Source organism: Cricetulus griseus, assembly GCF_003668045.3.
Source record: "Cricetulus griseus strain 17A/GY chromosome 1 unlocalized genomic scaffold, alternate assembly CriGri-PICRH-1.0 chr1_0, whole genome shotgun sequence".
NCBI classification, from domain to species: Eukaryota; Metazoa; Chordata; class Mammalia; order Rodentia; family Cricetidae; genus Cricetulus; species Cricetulus griseus.
This window is the reverse complement of record NW_023276806.1, coordinates 198,598,082-198,618,032: the sequence shown is the minus strand read 5'-3', so window position 1 is coordinate 198,618,032 and position 19,951 is coordinate 198,598,082. Positions and strand designations below refer to the sequence as shown.

General features: G+C 53.2%; 1 protein-coding gene across 2 annotated transcripts; it reads right to left on the bottom strand.

Annotated features, from left to right (window-relative positions):
- Window positions 1-2,778: 2,778 nt before the first annotated feature.
- Window positions 2,779-18,684, bottom strand: Impdh1 (inosine monophosphate dehydrogenase 1). 2 transcript variants are annotated; one of them, XM_027391333.2, is made up of 15 exons: window positions 18,445-18,684; window positions 14,455-14,556; window positions 12,061-12,109; window positions 9,989-10,090; window positions 9,794-9,868; window positions 9,358-9,564; window positions 9,118-9,205; window positions 7,486-7,685; window positions 6,774-6,864; window positions 6,483-6,578; window positions 5,553-5,696; window positions 5,304-5,448; window positions 4,879-5,022; window positions 4,690-4,773; window positions 2,779-3,547 (listed from the first exon to the last, which is right to left on the bottom strand). In XM_027391333.2, exons 1-15 carry the CDS (start codon window positions 18,612-18,614, stop codon window positions 3,526-3,528), a joined length of 1,719 nt encoding a protein of 572 aa, XP_027247134.1. In that variant the 5' UTR covers window positions 18,615-18,684; the 3' UTR covers window positions 2,779-3,525. The 2 variants fall into 2 exon arrangements, with proteins under 2 accessions (XP_027247134.1, XP_027247135.1); XM_027391334.1 differs by having other exon boundaries at window positions 14,455-14,553; window positions 18,445-18,614.
- Between the last annotated feature and the right edge of the window lie 1,267 nt (window positions 18,685-19,951).

The following is a 19,951-nucleotide window of genomic DNA, read 5'->3' as shown; positions in this document are numbered from 1 at the left end:
GTAAGGGTTGGTCTTCCAGTGCCCTAAGTCTTGTCTGTATGTAAAGCTAGGCTCAGATTCCAGGCCTCACAAGTCAAAGAGGAACTTGAGAGAACCAAGATGCAGTGTAAGGGCAGAGAAACGGAGCTGTCCCTATGGCTGAGTCCATCTTCCTCTCTGGGTCCCCTTCCCAGATGAGAGGAGAGGTCTAGGAGAGGGACTGGGGAAGCTGTTCATTCACAATAGCGTTGCTGTCCCTCCTACCTTCTGGGCTGGGCTGTCTACTCCCTGATTGACACTAGGGCCATATAAGTTGAAATGACCCTGAGGGGAGAGCTAGCCCAGGCCTCTCCTGAACTCCTGGCTCATGCCGTTTGAAATCTTCCTTCTCAGCTCTCCACGGAGGACCAGAAGCAAAGAATGCTCAATACACCTCCTTCGTCTGTCCCCATAGTACACCAGAGATGGCCAAAATGCTCCTGGCTGAGATGACAGCAATGTGAGTCTTCTGCTGCTCACCCTCTGCTGAACACTGGGCCTGGCACCACCCCTGCTCCTCTTTCTATCCTTGCTGGGGATGAGGCCAGAAGCCAAAGCTAAGTACCTGCAGGTCTACCTGGCCTGCACTTTCCATGCCCATGCTGGGGCCGACTTCAGATTGCTCAGGGATTGATTGGTGTTACTGTGGGGACCTGGGGCACTGGCTGGCTGCCCACTAGAGATACATGGTTCTGCCTGAGTAGCTGCACCTTCACACCAATGCTGTTGTCCACAAACTGAGGACCTGAGGTGTTACCGCAGTACAGCCTGGTCTCTGATAAGCCACACTGATGGCACCCTAGGCCATACAGCACCAGAGTGCCAGAGAGGGGCACCTGCACGATGCCATCCAGGCTGGACTCCTGACCAGGCACTGTTCCCAGGGGCTTATGACCTTCCTTCCCAGAGCTTCTGTCCAGCTTGAGTATTGGCCACAGTGGCTGAACTGACAGCCAGAGGGAGCATGTTGTTTGGGTTATCCCCCCAAACCCTAGTCATCCTATCCCATGGGGTCATGAACCCATGGGATAAGTGCTGAGTTATCTGAAATTGTTTCCTAAAACACATGCTTTGGAAAGAGTCTCAGCAATCACAGTTTGGCAGCAGTTTCCCTCTGCAACAGCGATTCTTGATGTTTGCTATGTTTCAGAAGCTGGGGGCTCAATGATCCTGAGCTTCTGAGGTCTTTATTGGCGTTCTGAAATAGCCTGAAACATACCCAACTGATGTTTAATCTATCTGTCCACTTGAAGAGATCTAGAATCCCTTGGGAGACAGGCTCTGGGCATGTCTATGGGGGATTATCTGGACTAAGGTGAGAAGACCTGCCCACTATGGGTGGCACCGTGCCATAGGCTTGAGGCCACTCATCACTCTTCCTGATTATGACCCAAAGCTTCAAGACCCTGCTGCTTTGACTTCCCCACTGTGATGGACTGTACCTGGGACTATGAGCCAAAATAAACCCTTTAAGTTGAGAGTATTTCATCACAGCAAGGAGAAAAGAAACTATGACACCTGATGAGCCAGAACTTCCTCCAGAAAGGTCAACCAATGCTAATAAACTCCAGACCATTGGGGCTCACCAGCTTGTAAAGTAACCTATTCTAATGTCAGCTCTGTTGGTCAATGAGATCTAATTCAAAGGGAGAATTTCCCTTTGATCCAAGCAACAGTTTGATTCAGAATGAGCTGGTCTGATATCTGCCTAAAAGGCTGGACCTCTTTCCCACCTCAATGGATGGGTCAAGCTACTCCTGTAGGATGCCTCATTTAGTTCATCCCCCATCTTTTACCACCTTATGGGATCCAAGCATCCTACCAGCTAGGATGGTCTTTGACTATTAGATGCCTACAGGTCCACAAACTCCAGGGACTCTCTGGACAGATCCTGCAGCGGTTTTAAAGGTACCAAATCTCTTTCCCAGTCCTGAAGTGCCACAAAGCTGGAAGACCCTGTAGCAAAAACCTGGTGCAGACTCAATGTTCAACAGTATCAGGCCCATAGCCAAAATTGTTACTGCGAGTGGGGCCTGGGTGAAGGTAGCCACCTTCAAGGTATGTCACCTGGGTCCTGTAGGACCCCACCTTGGCAGTCACTGGAGCATTTCTGGATCATTATCACAAACCAGGACATTTCCTACCCGCTGATCTTCCCTGCCACTTGGGCATTTCCAAGACATCTTCCACTCTGCCCATCTGAGCAGTGATTATGCTTTGCGACCACTGCTGATCTCTACCAGCAGTGTGGCAAGACAATGTGACTGTCCCAAGACCTCTCAACTCTAGAGACCTGGTCTTCTGTCTAGGTTGTCCAAGTAAGCTGCCATCTCCTGCTGGAACATCCAGACATGTTTTCAGAGGCTTTGGAAAGCAACATCTGTTCAGCAGGGAGACGGATGCTGCAAGCAGTCTTGCATCACAGTAAGCTGACCCATCTATCTGCCTGGTTCCACTGGTGAGGTCATAGGTGTTGAGTGGTCAGGGCCACTTCCATACCGTACTCCCACCTGTTCAAGGTTTCAGTGGGAGCTACAGTGAACCCTTCTGTGATACTTCCTAGTTGCAGGAGCTGCTGGGCAGCTGCCTTGGGCCTGGCAGACTTCCTATCATATGGCCCGCCCACATCAGTACACCCTCAAGTGTGGCAGCCCCTCCTCATCTTCCCGTAGAGGTCAGGCTCTGAAGGGACTTCCCAGTCACTACTAGGATAGGGGTCAGCCACCCTGTGGTCAGAGGAAAGAAACAGGATGGCAGAGGCATGGATAACTGCTTGATGTATTCAGATTATTTAATATACAATGACGGAATTGTGACTCCAAAGTGTGCAAAGTTAAAGCCTTCAACTGCAGCTGAGAGGAGAGGGCAGGAACGGTACACCTGGGGATGATGGTGACTCGGGAATGAAGGGCAGGTGGTCATAATTAGGCCCTCCCCAGGTTCAGAGATAGGGTAGCGGGCTGAGGAGCAGGGCCCATGGGAGCCTCAAGCCAGAGGAAGGGGGCAGAGACCTCCCTCTGGCCTAAGTCCAGAACCCAAAGTGCCACATGGCTGAGGACAGAAGTCCAAGGGTGGGCCAGAGGCAGGGTCAGGAGAGCACCATTTCCTGGGGGAAAAGGGGCAGCAAGAGAGGTGCCCTATAGGAGAAGCCAGGAGGAGCCACCTTCCCCAGGGGTCAGAGCTGGACTTTAGGCCAGAGCAGGCTGCAGCGAGAGAGACCTGAGGCAGGCACCGGGCCTGTGAGCCAAGGCTGGCTGGGCTCAGGGGGCTGAAGAAGGGGGACCCCAGAGGATCTCATGGGGCAGCCTGGCACAGGAAGCTACCTGACTCTGTGGGGTTGCCCAGAGAGGGGCCACAGTCCCCTCAGGGACTCCACTCCTCTCCCTGGAAAGGAGCTGGGGAACCCATAGTGCAAGTCCGTGGACCACTCAGTTATGGAGGGAGGCTGTTCCTGGAGTGGGACCCCGAGGTTCGTTCCCTCCACTGCCTTGGCCTCCACTGCTGTCCTCAGTACAGCCGCTTCTCGTAACTGCGAAGGCAAAGTAAGAGAGTGCTAAGAGAAAGTGTGTCGGCCCTACTCCCTTCCCAGCATCCTCTTGCCCAAGAGCCCCCATAATTGGGAGAGGGCGAGGGGCTGAATAGTCTGCCTCTCAGCCAGGGGGCTAGGAAGAGGCAGAGGTGGCCCTGGACCTCTGTCTTCCTTTGGCCAGGGCTCCATGAAAAACCCTGCCAGTCCCAGATGGAGCCTTGCTCCTTCCAGCCATTGCCACACCTGAGTGAACTGTCCTTGGTGCCCAGGAGGAAGAGACAGCTCAGGAAAGCAAAGCTATTGTCATGGAGCAGACTGCAACTAGCTCACTTAACCTTCAGTGCCCTGTTTGCACTGTGCCCTGTTTGCACTGTGCCCCCCATGAATTGTGACTGGGGCCCTCATAATGGGATAGCCCAGGCCTGTAATCACAGGTATCTCTTAGTACCTCAAAATTAGATTTATGTTCTGGTTGGATGAGGGGCTGTGGCTGCCTCCTCCACTATGGTGCTAGAAGTTAGGACTCGAAGGGTCCATCAGGGTCTGTGCCCCATGATGACACTCCAGAACTACGTCCCACCCAGTTCCCATTCTCCCAGCCCATGGCCCACCCAGACTGCCCCTGCTCTATTCTATGCCTGGCCCCGGCAGCGCAGTTACTTACACGGCAGAAAGGTATAGCTACGGGAGGATGGGGCAGAAAGAGAGACAAGTTAGATGCCCGCCTATGCTTAGGGGTGTGTCCTATTGACCAGGGCGGGTTGCATGCCTACAGCTACTGCTGCCGACTAGCTCGGCCCCCAACCCACAGTCACACCAGCACTGGGCCTGGCATCTGTCTCTCTGCCCGTGTCCCCACCAGAGGGCTCATGCCCCCATTTTCTGCCTGCCTGGCTGCCTGGCTGCCTGCCTGGGGCCACCACCAGCAAGACCCCAGAGCACTACCAGCCCCTGCCACCAGCCACCAAGCTTCCAGAGCAAGCAAGATCTAGGGAGCCTGGGAGGGGCTAGCAGTCAGCCTGCATGAGGGTTCCATGACAAGGTTCCAGGGTGAACAGGGTGACAAGAGAGGCCACGTGGCCCCTGGAACCTTTGTGCTTTGAGCCTGCCCAACCCAGCACCAGCAGAGGCTACCGACTTACGAGTGTAAGCCGTGCACGCCGCCTTCTATCTGGGCTGACATGGTCCGCTTCTCAAACTTGAGCTCTCCTGAGTACATCATGGATCTGGGAGGTGCGCAGGTGAATAGGTCAAGAGCATTCCAGAAAAAGATGAGGAAGGAGGGAAGCCTCCCCAGACTCTCTACTGCCCCCTCAAGTTACAACACTCACCGCAGGACAGACAGGCTCTGGGCCCCAATATCCTGGCAGCCATGCTGGATCCCCGCTATGAGGTAGGGCACAAACTTCTGAATGGAGCCTTTATCCTGGATGGAGCCCGAGACACCCTGTGCAATCTTCACCTTATCCCCCTCACTGCATGGAGAGTGGGGAGGCTGAGCCCAGCAGCCCAAGGCTCAGAGACCCCACCCCACCTCTGCAGGGTACAGGCAGGAAGGGTACACCCAGGAGCATCCCTGTAGCAACCACAGCCACATACTGGGAAACAACAGAGACAATGTGGCCTCCAGGTCAAGTATCCCAGGCTCTGGTCAGGTTAGACTGCATCTGCCGTGTGTGTGTGTGTGTGTGTGTGTGTGTGTGTGTGTGATGTGTGGGATGGCTGCAGTCTGAGGTCAAGAGCATGCAAGATGAACCTGAAGTATCGTTTCTGGCTGCTGCTGCTCTTCTCCATGGCGTCCAGAGAGCCCATGCCCCGGTACTTCTTAAGCCTCACCCCATCTGAGAAGAAGTATTCGCCAGGGGCCTCCGTGGTGGCAGCCAGCAGGGAGCCCATCATCACTACAGAGGTCGAGGTTGAGGGATGAATGCCTCCTCCCCCACAGTATTCCAACTGTCCCACTGGCTCCCAGCTCCACCTGCCCAATGCAAAGTGCTCTGCTCACCTGTGGAGGCTCCAAGTGCCAGGGCCTTGACCACGTGGCCCACGGTCTGGATGCCACCATCAGCTATTACCGGCACCCCAAAGCGCCGGGCATACTCAGCCACCTTGTAGACGGCCGTGCCCTGGGGCCGTCCGCAGGCCATCACTGAGGAGAGTGGGATGCACAGGACAGACATGAGTCAGTTGTCCCTTCTTGTGTCTATCAACACTAATGGAGAGGGATGGGGAGAGATGGTGTTTCTGGGGCCTAAGAAAAGACCCAGTAGCAACAGCAGGGGGAATGCCGTTCTAGGTACCTAAGCCACCAACAGCATCACAAGGGATACAGATCAGGGGACCAGCGCCAGCCTCCAGAAAACAGGACCTCAAGACAGGTGGTCTCTAGCATCCTCTACTGGGGAGATATGGCTCCCTGTGAAGGAGTCCTCTGTATTGGCAGCTAATACCAGAGTTGGGTCCTTAAGGCCTCCTTTGGTTCTATTCTTATATTCCCTCTCTCTCTTTCCCTCCCCCTTGGGAAGTTCCCCTCGACTATTACACATGGCAATGTGGGTTTCTAATGAGACATGTTTTCTTCACACCTTAGGCAGGATCTGGTCACAAATGCCATCCAAGCCCTCAGCTGTCTTCCAACATACACCTTTATACTTAAGTGTCGTACCAACCCAATCCAGACAGTCTCCACAACCAGGTCTCAAAACAGGTTGGTCCACTCCCAAAACTCACATGCCCTCATCTGTCTATACCATCTACCTCTTCCTTCCCAAGACAGGGTAAAGCCTGGGCACAGGCCATCCTGAACCCACCTCCTGAGAAAGCCTAGTGAGGCAGACACTCATATATCTGTAGTATAAAAGTGAGGCTGTGAGGCCATCTTGGCCAGGGTGGTCCTAAATGGCAGTCCTTCCTCCTTCCCCTAGTGGGTACCCACCTTCCTGAGTGATGCAGATGGAGCCACAGCCCATGCCCACACGAAGCCCGTCCACACCAGCATCAATCAGGTTCTTGGCCTGAGCTGCTGTCACCACTGGAGATGGAGGAAGCAGACAGAGGAATGTGAGGGTAGTGTTCCCACCATGCCCAGGAACATCCTAGGATCTTACTCTACCTCCCCCAACCTAAAGTGCTAGACCAAGCCCATCCTACCCCTTGACTGCCCCATTTGCCGGCAATGCCACTGACTAGGAGTTCTGAGGACTGAGAAGGGCCACCTCGCACTCACCATTTCCTCCAATCACCTGGAGGTGGGGGTACTTCTGCTTGATATAATGTACCATGGCGATCTGATACACTGAGTTCCCCTGGGAAGAATCCTGTGAACGGGGACAGAAAAACTCAGGCTATACAGCCAAGTCCCCTCACTGCAGGAGGATGGATCCCTGAAACCGTACGAGTTAGGAACCAGAGGACCCATTCTTCGTCTGGGAAGTTACTTGACAACTCTTTGCAGATTCTCTCAGAAGGGCCTGCTTTGCCCGTCATAAAGTTTAACAAACCTACTGGTATTAACTCGCAGGTGCAGCCTGTTCCTACTTCCTGTACAAGTCCATTGCCATGACAAACAGATATTATTAGCCTACCAACTCACTAGCCCAGTGAAATCACTGAACTACTCTGAGTCTCGGTTTTATCATCTATGACTGGGAATGGCAGCTGTAACTCAAGGAGCTGCTGCAAAAATTAAACAAGTGGACATCTGTAAAATCCAGTTTAGTGCCTGGCAAGTGGAGGCCTGTCAGTGAGTGTGAATTGTAATTATAGAGTGAAGATAAACTTATATGTGGGGAGAACCCTTGGAGGATAGCACAGTTTGTTCTGGGCTCTACAATTAGCCTAATTCTGACACCAGAGCAGCAGAGAGAAAGGAAAGCAATGGGGGAGGCAGAGGCTCAATAGGGCTGTACAGGACTCAAGCCCACCAACCACCTCCTTACTAGCACTATGACATCAGCGCCAGCCTGAGTGAGCAGGTCCAGGCGGTATTTGTCATCTTCCCGGGTGCCCACAGCTGCCCCACACAACAGCTGTTTGTGGGAGTCCTTGGAGGCCAGAGGGTAGTCTCTGTTCTTCTTCAGATCTGTGCGTGCAATGATGGCTACCAATTCATCTTGATCGTTGACTATGGGCAGCTTCCCTGACCAGGAGGAAAGAGAAGTAGGTGTTGGGGTGGATAGGAAGATGGGGTGAAAATGGAACCAGAGACCTCTGAAGTACCTAAATCAGCCACTAGGTGACAGCACCCACCTCTGGCCCTCTTCCCAAGGATCAGGAAGCAAAGAACCTTCCCAAGCAAGCAAGTTCCTAAGACTCTTCCTGTCCTGGTGCCTGGATAGCATCCTGACCCCTGAGCTCTGGTAGCCTTTCACCTGCTGGGCCAGGTCACAGCACAAAGTACTCAGACAAGGCACCACGTGGGACTGCCCTGAGGGAATGAGGTGGGTCCTCCCTGCCTATTACAAACCACAAAGAACTCTCCACTGGAGACCGGGAAGCAATAGCCCCCAGGGACATAGTGAAAGTTATACAAACAACTTCCCCATCAAATAAATTTAACTGAAGCACTCTGAGAAACCAATTAATTGGTAAGTATTTTTCTTTTTTCCTCTTTTTGTTTGGTTTTTGAAGCATGGTCTCACTGTATAGCTCTGGCTGTCCTGGGACTCAATATGTAGACCAGGCTGTCCTCAAGTTACAGAGGACCTGCCTCGAGGCAGGCTGTGAGTTCGAGGCCAGCCTGGTCTCCAGATCGAGTGCCAGGATAGGCTCCAAAGCTACACAGAGAAAAACAAAAACAAACAGAGGACCTGCCTCTATCTTCTGAGTGCTGGGGTTAAAGGCATGTGCCGCCATGCCTGGTTACATGGGTAATTTTTTGAGGCAAGGTCTTATCATATATCCTGGAACTTAAAATCCTCCTGCTTCTCCCTCTGAAGTGCTGGGAATACAGGCATGAGCCCCCATGTCCTGCTCCCATGTGTAACTCTTTTTTATAGTGTTGTGTGAAATTCTACGCTGCACCCCGTGTGTACTTCCTTTTTAAATTGTTTGTGTGCATGCTATGCTGCACATACGGAGATCAGACAGCTTGCCAGAGTTGGTCCCCTCTTTCTGATCTGGGTCCCTGGGAGAGAATCCAGGTCATCCAGCTTGGAGCCAAGTTTCCTCCTGCACTGGTCCACCTTGCTGGCTCATGGGGTTCATGGGAAGCAGCACTCTCCAGACTTTTGCTCTCCTAGGGATGGAACCCAGGGCCTCCCAAGTTAAATGCAAAGTCTGCCTTTGCACCACAACCTCAGCCCTTTCCCAGACTCTTAAGAACAGAAAGCTCTTTTACTATGACAAGCACCTCTCAGGACTAGTTGGGAAAACATCCTGGGAAGACACTGAATCAGGAACGGGCTTCTGCAAGCCAGTAGCAGAGTATCGGGGATCCTGCTCCAGGCTGCCTAGGGTTATTCAAGTTTTCCCCAAGACCTAGTGTCATCACTGGGCCAACATGAAAGGCTGGGAAATAATGGCAGTCCTGCTGCAGAGGAAGGGGGCCTGGGATGTCTACTCCTCGGTACCTTTCTTGCTGCGCTGCAAGATCTCATTTGCCTCTTTCAACGTCACCCCTGCTGGGGCCACCACCAGCTCGATCCGTGGTGTCATCACCTGTGGGGCCAGGAACATTTGCCTGCAGGTTGGCGGGTGAGAGAGAAGGACCAGGCCTCCCTATGGTCCCTGGTCACAAGCACCAATCTGGGACCCCTGAGGGTGGAGTTCCCTCTGTGCTTCAAGCTCTGCATTCCCTGCCCTGCAAGCACCTCACTGAGGAGGGTAGTGTGGTCCTTTTCAGCCAGAAAGTCGATGTCTCGGGAGGTAACGATGCCCACCAGCTTGCTACCCATGGTGCCCGTAGCAGTGATGGGGATGCCAGAGAATCCATGTCGTATCTTGGCCTCGAGAACATCACCCACGGTATGTGAAGGGCTCAGGACCACAGGGTCTGTGATGAAGCCTTGTTCAAACTTCTGTGGGCAGAAGAAAAGAGTTGCAAAAAATCCAGAGGTGGCATGTAGCCTGACCACAAGGGACAAAGGGAACTCTGGCATGCCAGTGAGAGCCAGAGCCCTCGACAGGGTGAGGTCCAATGGGAAGAGGAGGGCTGAGCCCATATTCCATTGTGAGCAAGGGCACCTAGGACCACATCAGTTAGCTAGAGGATGAAGCCAGATACATCTTTTGGGGACCAGTACTTGCCTTGACCTTCCGTACTTCATTGGCCTGGAACTCTGGGGTGCAGTTGTGGTGAATGAAACCAATTCCTCCCATGAGCTGGTACAGAAAGGAAGTAAGGTAAGAGCCAAGGGCTAGCCTCCTCTGTCAGTCCGTTCCTGTTCACACACACACACCCCACCCGCCACCTGCCACCCCCCAACCAGGCAAGAGACTCACAGCCATCGCAATGGCCATGTCTGCCTCTGTCACGGTGTCCATAGGAGAAGAGATCAGTGGTGTCTTCAGTGTGATCTTCCGGGTCAGGGCTGATGTTAGGTCCTGAGGATGGAAGCAAGGTCCATTAAAGGGTTTTATCAGTACAAACGTTCACCAGCATCTGTGTCCTGTATAGGATGGGCCCTGGGGGCACAGCAGTGAGCAGAACAGCTCTCAGGGAGCTGACCATTCCTCTTGGAAAGACAGAAGACATGAGGCACATGGCCAAGGTCATTTCAGCTGGGATGAAAGCCACGAATTTGGAATATCAGGCCCATAATCCCAAAATGAGGCAGGAAGATAAGGAGTTCAAGGCTAGCCTTGACTAATGCTGAATTCCAGGCCAGCCCAGATTATATGAGACCAAAAAGAATAGTAAAGAGGACAGGGGAGGAGGAGTGAGGAGAGGGGAGGGAAGGCCAGGGCCAAGTGACACCAGATGCACAGTAAGTGGGTTCTAGGCTACAAGGGCTGGTGGCAAAGGGAGGACCAGGAAGGCACCTATTAGCCACGTAGGAACATAAATGGCTAAGGGTCTAGAACTCAAGACAAGTGTCAGGACAGTTAACATAGGGTGCACATCCCTGATCTGCAGATGCCAAATCCAAAAGACTTTAAACCCTAACGTGCTTTCAGTAGTGACATGATCGCAAGTGCAGTGTTCCACACCTGACCTCACAGGGCAGGTCACCTTCAAATGAAGAAAAAGCACTTTATAAAATGATCTTCAGGCAGCATGTAAGGTGTAAATATAATATAAATGAGTTTGGGGTTAGATTTATATATAGTTTTATATATATATGAAAGTGTTCAAAAAATCTAATCTAAAAATCTAAAATCACTTGGTCTTGAGTATTCTGGATAAGAGACACTCTGCCTAAATACATTTGCAGGTTGTCTGGCTACATTTTATATAAGGCCAAACCACAGACCCTTCTGAGATTCCAGCCAATAACCATTGGTGTAGCCCCCAAACCCTCCAAACAGACTCTGGCTTAAATCTTTTGAGGCTCACGGGCCCCTGAAGCACATACACAGAGTGTGAGCAAAGCCCATACCTAGAAAAATCACACCTTCTCTCCTTCCATCATGACACAAGCAATCACCACCTTCCTGACCAGGCAGATGTCTTTCTAGCTCTTCCTAGCAGCCAGACCAGAGTCTGGCACAAGGCCAGGATGCTCAGTAAAAACTTGGTTAAACTAAAAGGCTAGGGCCTTCCTAATTGCTGTCAGAAGGGAACAACCAGAATAGCTCAAATTTCCCCTCCAAAAATCTGCCTGGGTCAGCTCTATACACACAGGCTAAACCTGAATTTCCTCAATATACGAACGATTTAGGCACATGCGGGCTCTCAGGCCTTTCACGAGAATGGAAATACAGAAACAGGTGTTTCAAATGGGTGTGAATTCAAGACAGGATCACCGCACGTTTTCCTAACCTGGCTTACACCATCGCCATTACTCTTCTCAGACCCCTAACTAATTATTCATCGATAGGGCTCATGGCTAGGCCCTCGTGGAAAGCAAAGCATTGTGTTTCCTTGTAATTGTCCAAAGTCCTCCCTGCCCATCCCCCAACCCCAGTCCTATTCCTTCAAACCCTCTTGCCAGTTCTTGTCCATTATGGGTCAGTGCCCAATCACTGAACACTGTATTCAAAGTGCCCGTAATTTTAGAGCATAGTCCTTGCTCAGCATTTCAGACAAGGGCCAATGCTCATTGTCTATACAATAAAGCAGCCACTCCCAACCCCTCTCCTCACGGGGCCTCTCCTGAGCCTATGCTCCAACTTCTTTGGTGACAGCATCCTCTAAACCCGTGTGAGGCTGCCACTCAGTACTCTCCAGGATCCCCCCACCCCAGCCCAGATGCCTCTGCCCCATTCAGGCGTGACCCTTTGCCCTGTGTACCAGTTCCTCCCACAACAATAAGGGTAACAGCCACAGCACATTCCCCAGGAAAGCCTCTCCCACAACCTGCCCTTGAACAAGAATTCAGCCCCCTCCCTGAGTCAAAGGAAGAGGAGCTTACCACTTCATCAGCTATGAAGTCTATGAACCCTGGGAGGATCAGGAAGTCGCTGTGAAGACAGAAGGAGAAAGACTGGTGGGTGGGGTGCCCGAGAGGACCAGGGTCTGCCTGTCATCCTAGATGGGAGCAGAGAGGCTGGGACCCGACCCTGCTGCCCCATCATCAGAACCTTCTGCATCACAACCCCATAATTCCCTGATGGCTTCAACCTCAAGAACTAGAGCCCAAAATGGCAGAAGGTCTATGGATCTGAAGGTGTCACCCAGAGCTTGTGAAAGAACACAGAAGTTCTCTATATGGTCACACACAGTAGACAAAATGCATACCTTTGAAGACCGCTTCATCTGTTGTTTTTAAATTTTGTTTATTTGTTTTTAAAGACAAGGTCTTGTGTAGCCCAGGCTGGCCTGGTTTTCTGTTGTGTAGCCAAAGATAATACCAAACTCACCTTCTTCCTTGAAGAAGGAAGGTGAAATTACAAACATGAGCCACCATACCTGGCTGCCTTTGTCCCTTTTGGAACAGTATTTCACTATGCTGTCTAAAATGACCTTGAATTTATGATTCTCTTGCTTCAACCTGGTGGGATTATAGGTACGTACCGTCATGCCTGGTTTAAGATATGTCTTGACAGGTGTGGTGGTGTACGCCTTTATTCCCAGCACTGGGGAGGCAGAGGCAGGAGGATCTCTGTGAGTTCGAGGCCAGCATGGTCTACAGAGTGAGTTCTAGGACAGGCTCATAAAGTTACAGAGAAACCTTGTCTCAAAAAACAAAAACAACAACAACAAAAAGAATCTAAACATAAGTTTGCAATGCAACATGACCCAAGCACAACCCAGCACACAGCACAAGATAAGCATCGAGTACACCACAGGACTGGGACTGCTGAGTCACACAAGGTTCAAAGCAGCTGGTGGGACCCCAGAGAGCTAAGCTCAGGCATGTTCTAACAGACCAGGCACTGGGACAGGAGCAACTAACATACATGGGAAACAGCCAGAAGTCCACACAATTAGGACCAGCCAGAGCATGGCAGCTGTCAACCTGAGTGTGGTAACAGTCAAGGGAAGCCTAGGAAGGAAGAACAGGCCTACGTGATACTTTAGGTACACATTGCCACAGGCCAATGATGCTGCTGTGGGCAGAGTCTTCTTGAAGTCATAACAAGCCTAGATAGACACACTCCTAAGCAAATGCCCTGCACTTTAGAAACAGTCCGCGCCCAGCTAAGCAAAGCAGGAGGTACTTCCCGTGCAGGAAACAAAAGCCACAGGGCAGATAGGAGTACTGTGATTAATTTGCTGCCAGGCCTAGAAAGAAACTGAGTTCTCCACACAAACTTCCCTAAAAGACCAGTCAAAATCCTACCAAAGATCTGGCCCCTCGGTCACCACCAAAGCCCACCAAAGCAGCAAAGGATTTTTATCCCACCTTGACCTCCCTTGGCAACTCATTTCCCTCTGTGGCTCACTTAGAGGCCAGAGAAGAAACACTGGAGTCTAGGGCCTACGGGCATTTCCTAAATATAATCATCCCTCACCTGTGGGCAGGCAAGAGGGTACCCTTCTCAGGAGTGATGGGGAAAGTGCCTGCCAAAACAGGAATGCTTATGAGCCAGGGTAGAGATGACAGGTGACAGGCCACAGATACTATTGGCTCTTCAGCACCATTACTCTGCCCCAATCAAGGGTTCTGATGCTCCTTCCTGGCAGGGACATTGTCCTGCAGCCAGGAGGCACAGTTAGTGCCAGGCCCGCGGGGAGAACTGGCCTATGGCCCACAGGAAAATGCAAACTAAGCCTGAGGCAGACAGGTAAGTCTCTATCTTTCTCCAAGAAGCCACGTGGAGTGGGTTTGAGGGGTAGGCACAGAATCTTCACGGAGAGCACCAGTCCCAACCTGTGGGCAGGTAGAAGCACAAGAAAGGGCCATCCTACTGCCCAAAGGGGCCCCTCCTGGAGTGGGGGGGGGGGTCATTATTCAACCAGCTGCCTGAGATTCAACCAGCTGCCTGAGATGGGATCCTGGGACCTCCCTGCTTTCACAGTGTGGCTTGAGGGAGGAAGGCACTTCTCGTCTTCCCGCAGGTCCCAAGGCCTCTCCAGGGTGGCCAAGATGCTCGGGAGAATAGCAAGGGGCAGGGTGGCCTCGGATCTAGCCAGTTATCGGTCAAGGCTCCCTGGGCAGTGATGCCGCTGTGCCACGTCCCTCTCTATTCTTGGCGCGAGCCTCCTTCCTGCCCTTGCCCAGCCCCCCACTGGCCCCAAGTCACTCTTATTGGGCGAGGGCATGAGGGCGTCAGCGAGGGACAGTCGTGCACGTGTGGGGCGGAGGCCAGGGACCGCCGGGCGGCGGTGCGCGCGCCCAGGTGGGGCCGAGCCCGGTGCTTACTTGTAGGTGAGGCCATCGGCGTTGGCGAAGAGCTGCTGCGCGGTAAGCCCATCCTCGGGAACGTAGCCGGTGCCGCCGCTGATCAGGTAGTCCGCCATGCTGCTGGGAGACACCGCGACCCGACATAAACACCCGCGTGGGCCGCCCCGCTGCCACTGCCTCCGCCACCGCCGCCGCCGCCGCCGCCGCTGACGCGCACCGAGGCCACGCTGCCGCCGTGGGCCGGGGGCGGGGGCTGCGGCTGCGGAGGGAGGCCCCGGGCACCGCCCTCTTCTCCAGCCCCTCCTTCGGGGACCGCTGCCTCCGCCCCTCGTCGCACAAAGGCCCTGCCCGGCTGGCTCGCTCCACCGCCGCTGCTCCACTTATGCCCCATCACCCGCAATGGCACCTCGACTCTGGCGACCAGGGCGGGGACTGCGGGCAGGCTGTAAGACCAGGGAAAGAGGGGACCGCAAGCCAAGCGGAGACACGCCCCCTTCGCTGCTCTTCAACGTGCGCCCTAGAACCCCAGCAGGGTATCTCCCCGGGCTTACCCCTAGTCTGGGCCCCTCAGGTCAAAGAGCCACAGCAGTTTTCCATTAACTACCCAGGGGTACCCCTAGCATGGTTCTGCCCTCTCCCAGTAGTCATTCTCTCAACCCCGATAAAATCCCAGCGCCCTGAAATATCAGTCGGAACCGACAATTCCCCAACACATAGATGGGCCCTGATCACTCCCCTTGCTCCGACCCCATGCAATTCCTAAGGAGCAAGCATTTTTTAACAATGACACTCTTGACATTTCAGAAGCCTTGGAGTCCTCGACAGTATTTTTCATAAATGAGCACATATACTCCACAATCTATTAATTGACAATTATTGGGTCTCCTCACGCATAGGTGCAGGACCTTCAGTTCAGAAGGGGAAGGGCTCTCTATTCCTGGTCCCAGATTATACACACGCGTGCGTGTGTGTGCGCGCGCGCGCACACACACACACACACAGAGTACACTCATCCTCAGTCCCTGCAAGGTCTAGAGAACAGGTATGTTAGTCTAGAGAAGAAGTTTGTTTTGATTTGGGATAGCAATGTGGGGTAGGATGTCGGGGAAGGCCCAAAGGTTTGGGACCTTGGCATAAACAAGTTTGCATACAAACAAGGACAGAGGCAGGAGATTTAATTTTTTTTTTTTTTTTTTTTTTTTTTTTTTGCTACAAGAGGACTTTAGCAGTCATTTCTGAATGGCCAACAAGGCCCAGATTTCGATCTGAGAGACAATAAGGTTAAGTAGCAAATCCACTCACATGAAGGAAGGTGGAAGTGACCAGAAAGACCATGGTTACTCACAGATCAACAGCTTCTACCAGCCACTAGCCTGGCCTCCTGAAGTTCCCACAAGGTTGGGGAGAAAACTGGGTGGGAAGGAGACAGACACTCTTCTCCCAGCCTTGAGGGCTGTGTGGCTCCTTTACTCCCCATCCCAGGAAGGCTGGGTTTGTTTACCTCTCAGTGTGTTGACAGCCAGGCCCAGGGGAGCATTGGCTTCCAAGTCCTCAGGCTCCCTAGGGTGCCCAATCTCCCCAGTGATGCCCCCGGGGCCCTGCCAGGAAAACATGGGCTGTTCCATCCATGAGCAGAGGGAAAGGAAAGTCTCCTAGAGAGCCCAAAGTATTACAGAAGATTTGCAGATGTTTTCTTGGCTCTTGGGAGGTGGGGGTGTGGTATAACAGACCCCAATCTTCCCTCTTCACCACTGGAGCCCAAAGGACAGATCCTGGTGGGAGCTCTGAAGGCCCTAGAGCATTAGAAAGGAGAATCGACTAGTGGAGTTCTTGGCAAAGTAGGTATTGGTAACTACTTGCCAGGGATGCCCTCTGATCCTCCAACACCCAGAGATTTACTCTAGAAGCCTAGGCCATACAGGGAGCCAGCACCAGGGATGCTGGTCATTCTAAACTGCCCTTCTTGGACATACAAGAAATAGCCACATGTCAGTCATAGGCTCTGAGTACGGCCTGCCCCAGCGGCCTCTCTGGGTTTCTAAGGAGCCTGCTGGGGGCCACTATTCCCTATAGCATGAGTCAAGACAGGCTCTGATTCAGGACTCAGCCAAGGCTAGGGCCCAGGAGAGCAGCTGGGTCCCACAGTCTCTGGTAACTTTAATGTGACATCCGCCCCAGCATAGAACGTTGGGCCCCAGAAGGGGAGGCTGTTAGGCTAAGCTGTGGGGAGGGTCACCTTCCCAGTGATTACAGACCTCAGGGCCCCGTGCTCCCTCCTGCTTTGACCTATGTCAGAGCTCTTCATTACTCTAAGCTGCCAGGCTCAAGGCTGGGTTAGGCTGTCCTTTTCTAGAGACTTAATCCATCCCCCTGGCTTCCCTCCTCCCTCTTCCTGCAATTCCCCAGCTGCTTCCTCCATGGGGAGGAGATACCAGGCAACCAGTGGGCCTCTTCAACGAAAGGAAGGGCAGCTGGTCCCCTGAGACTCCCCACCTCACAGTTTCAAGGGCAGGGGGCAGGTCCAAGGCAGCTGCTCAAGGGAATAGGGGAATAGTGTCCAGCAGGGCTCTGAGGTTCAGGCAGGCAGCCCAGGATTCTATCTGATCTGAGACTGTTTAGATGAACAAGATTTCAAAACATGTTTAGGGGAGAAAAGGTAATGACAACATTAGCCTTGTTAAGCTGGGATAAGGGGACATGGATCACCCAAGTTCAAGTCAGAGAGCAGTAACCCTGGACTCAAGCCCACTGCCTCTTCCTACAGCTCCAGGTTGGAGGCAGCCAGTGGGCTAGCCGGCAGGTTTTGAATCTCATACCACCTGGCTAGGGCCTTTAGGTTTACATAGGCTCTACTGGGCCTAAGGGGCGGCGGCGGCGGGGGCCGGGGCAGGAGGGTGTGAGGTTGGCACTGGCCCCAAAGGGATGGTCTGGGTGCCCAAGTCTGACCTCAGAAATAACATTATACACTTCTAGCACGGCTTCTCTCCTGCACACAAGTGCTTCCTCTTATACAGTGGCACCTCTCTATAACCTCAAGCCCTTCCACCTAGGTTTCTATTCTAGAAAAACGGATGGGGCTTGCCTAAGTCTAAGTCAATTCTAAAGAGCCAGCCTGCAACGGCAAGAGGGGCTGGGCTTGGTAGCCCCTAAAGCTGGTAAAGGTTCTTACATAAGCTGCCAGACCCTGGGCAGTGCTACCTGGCTAATTCTCCAGACCACCCTCCCCCCAAAGCCCAGCTGCCAGGTCACCTCCCCAAGCTGCTGAGCACCAGCAGATGGGGTAGAGAAAGAAGTCCAAATCCCCTGGATCGGAAGGACAGTAGGATTGCATTTCAAACTGCGATACAATCCAGAGATTAGTCGCTGTCTCTTTTTTTCAGCTAGTTAGTTCCCTTGAGGCCCAGTTCACCGCCCCCACTCTTTCTCCAGCGACCCTCATTCATTGCCTTCCAGACCCCTGCATGGGGGTCCGGAGTCTTTTGAGGGAGCAAGCAACTGCAGCCTCATCGATGTCGGTGCCTGGTGAGGGAGAGCAGGTCCCTTCACCTGGTCCTAGGGAGACACTCAATCCGGACACCCACACCCACTGAAGAAGACAGTTCTAGGAAGAAGAAAGAGCTGAGGAGGAAGCAAGGTTGGTTGGGCCGGGACTCTAACAAGCACTACTTGTACCGCAGAGGTCAGAGCCACTTGCACCAAGCGTCGCTGAGAGTGTAGTCTAAGTCGCACCACGAGATAAAATTTTAGGGAGCGATATAACAACCTGCACCCTCTCCCCTGCTCCCTGGAATAACGCAGCACGGAACTGTTTGCACAGTGCCCGCCTGCATCCCCCAGCCAGAATCGGGTGTATGGCAGTCTAACCGCATCTGGGGAAGTTAGAGGTGCAGGCGGTGGAGGGGACCTGCTCCTGGCTTCCCCCGCAGCGCCACCCAGTTTCCCGGAGCTGCTGCGCCCTCCTCTGCCGCCCGCCCCGGATGCGCCCGCGCGCTTTGCCCTGGGCGTCACCTCTCGGGCTCGTAGCCGGCCTGCAGCAGGCGGGCGCTGTACCGCTGCGCCGCGGTCTCATGTCCCGGGTGTTGCCGGGCTCCCGGCTCCGGAGCAGCTGCGGCTCCGCCTCCTTGCAGCGGCGGCGAGAGCAGCCGGGATTCCGGTGGGGGTGAGAGCGGCTCCTCCATGCCATGCGGAGGCCGCAGCTCTGGGCGGCGGGAGCCTCTCCGCGTGGAGGCTCCCGGGCCAGGCTGGGCAATAAAAGCCCCAGTCCGCCCCGGGAGGGGGCGGGGCCTGCTGCAGGAGGCGGGGCTGGGTGTTTGGGGGCGGGGCTGGGGCGGAGCTGGTTAGGGGTCCTGGAGTCCCCAGGGCTCCGCCCTTGGCACCACACTCTGTCACTCCCATAAGCGCCTCCACAGAGGCTCAGAAGTAGATGGGCAGATGGCTAGGTGGAGTAGGGAGTGTGTTCTCCAGGGGCCCAACTGAGGAGGACCTCCTCTGTACCCTGCCTCTTGGACCTTCTAGCTTCTCCTTGCCTCATCGGAGGAAAAGGGGGCAAACACCAGGGTGAGGGCTCTTAGGCCTTCTATGAACCATTGCTTGCCTCTTGGAGCGCTTCCCATCACAGCCCGAAGTCCTGGGCAAGAGAAGTGGGGGTACTCCATAGAAGCCTACCTATTCAGTCGCCCCCACCACAAATGAGGTTTCTTTCTATTGCTACCGGAAGACGACAAACGGGCTACCGGCTCCTGAAGAAAAAGACCCCCGTCTTGTCCTGCTTGGGATTCCCCTTACAAGGGAATAGGGCTGAGCACAGAAAGTACTCAAATCTGCTCATCGGCAGCCTAGAAAACACTTTCTATTTCAGCTCGGTTACTATTGTTAGCTTTCATTGAGCAGCTCTCCAGGAAGGCAAGGAAAATAGTTATTGCCTTTGGGCAATTTGTTTGAGGAGGCCGGGTAGATAGAAAACAAACAGCTGACAATTCTTACACTGAATACTTTTTCAAACATCTGACATCTCAAGAACAAATGATAAACATTGGATGATCTGCTGGTACTAAACTTGCTCTTCATGGCTTGCTCAGCCTGCTTTCTTACAGAATCCAGGACCACCGGCCCAGGGGTGGTACCACCACAATGGACTGGGTTTTGCCCCATCAATCACTAATTGAGAAATGAATGCCCTATAGCCTGATCTTAGAGAGGCACTTACTCAAATGAAGAGCTGTAGGGTGAGTTCTAATAAGTCTTAATAAAAACCTGGAATCAGATATTGGGGTAGACGCATAAGGTAAGAGAAATAAAGGAGCCATCTACAAAAGAGACCTCTTACCTCTACTGAATCCTCAGACCAGTAGGGATGATCCTGTCCCTACGAATCCTCTGCCACAAGCTCCTGTGTCCTCTTGCCTTATATTCCTCTCTCTGCCTAGCCGTATCACTCCTGTCTCCACCTCCCTAGTGCTGGGATTAATGAGATGTGACTCTTAAGTACTAGGATCAAAGGTGTGAGCTACCACCA

What these genes read in the sequence shown, in the direction of transcription:
- Impdh1 (XM_027391333.2), bottom strand. Translation starts at nt 18,614, where the DNA reads ATGGAGGAGCCGCTCTCACCCCCACCGGAATCCCGGCTGCTCTCGCCG. An exon ending in ATGAAGTACGGAAGGTCAAG is followed by an intron (nt 9,565 to 9,793) that starts GCAAGTACTGGT and finishes TTCTGCCCACAG; the next exon opens with AAGTTTGAACAAGGCTTCAT. An exon ending in CAGAGCCTGTCTGTCCTGCG is followed by an intron (nt 4,774 to 4,878) that starts GTGAGTGTTGTA and finishes CGCACCTCCCAG; the next exon opens with ATCCATGATGTACTCAGGAG.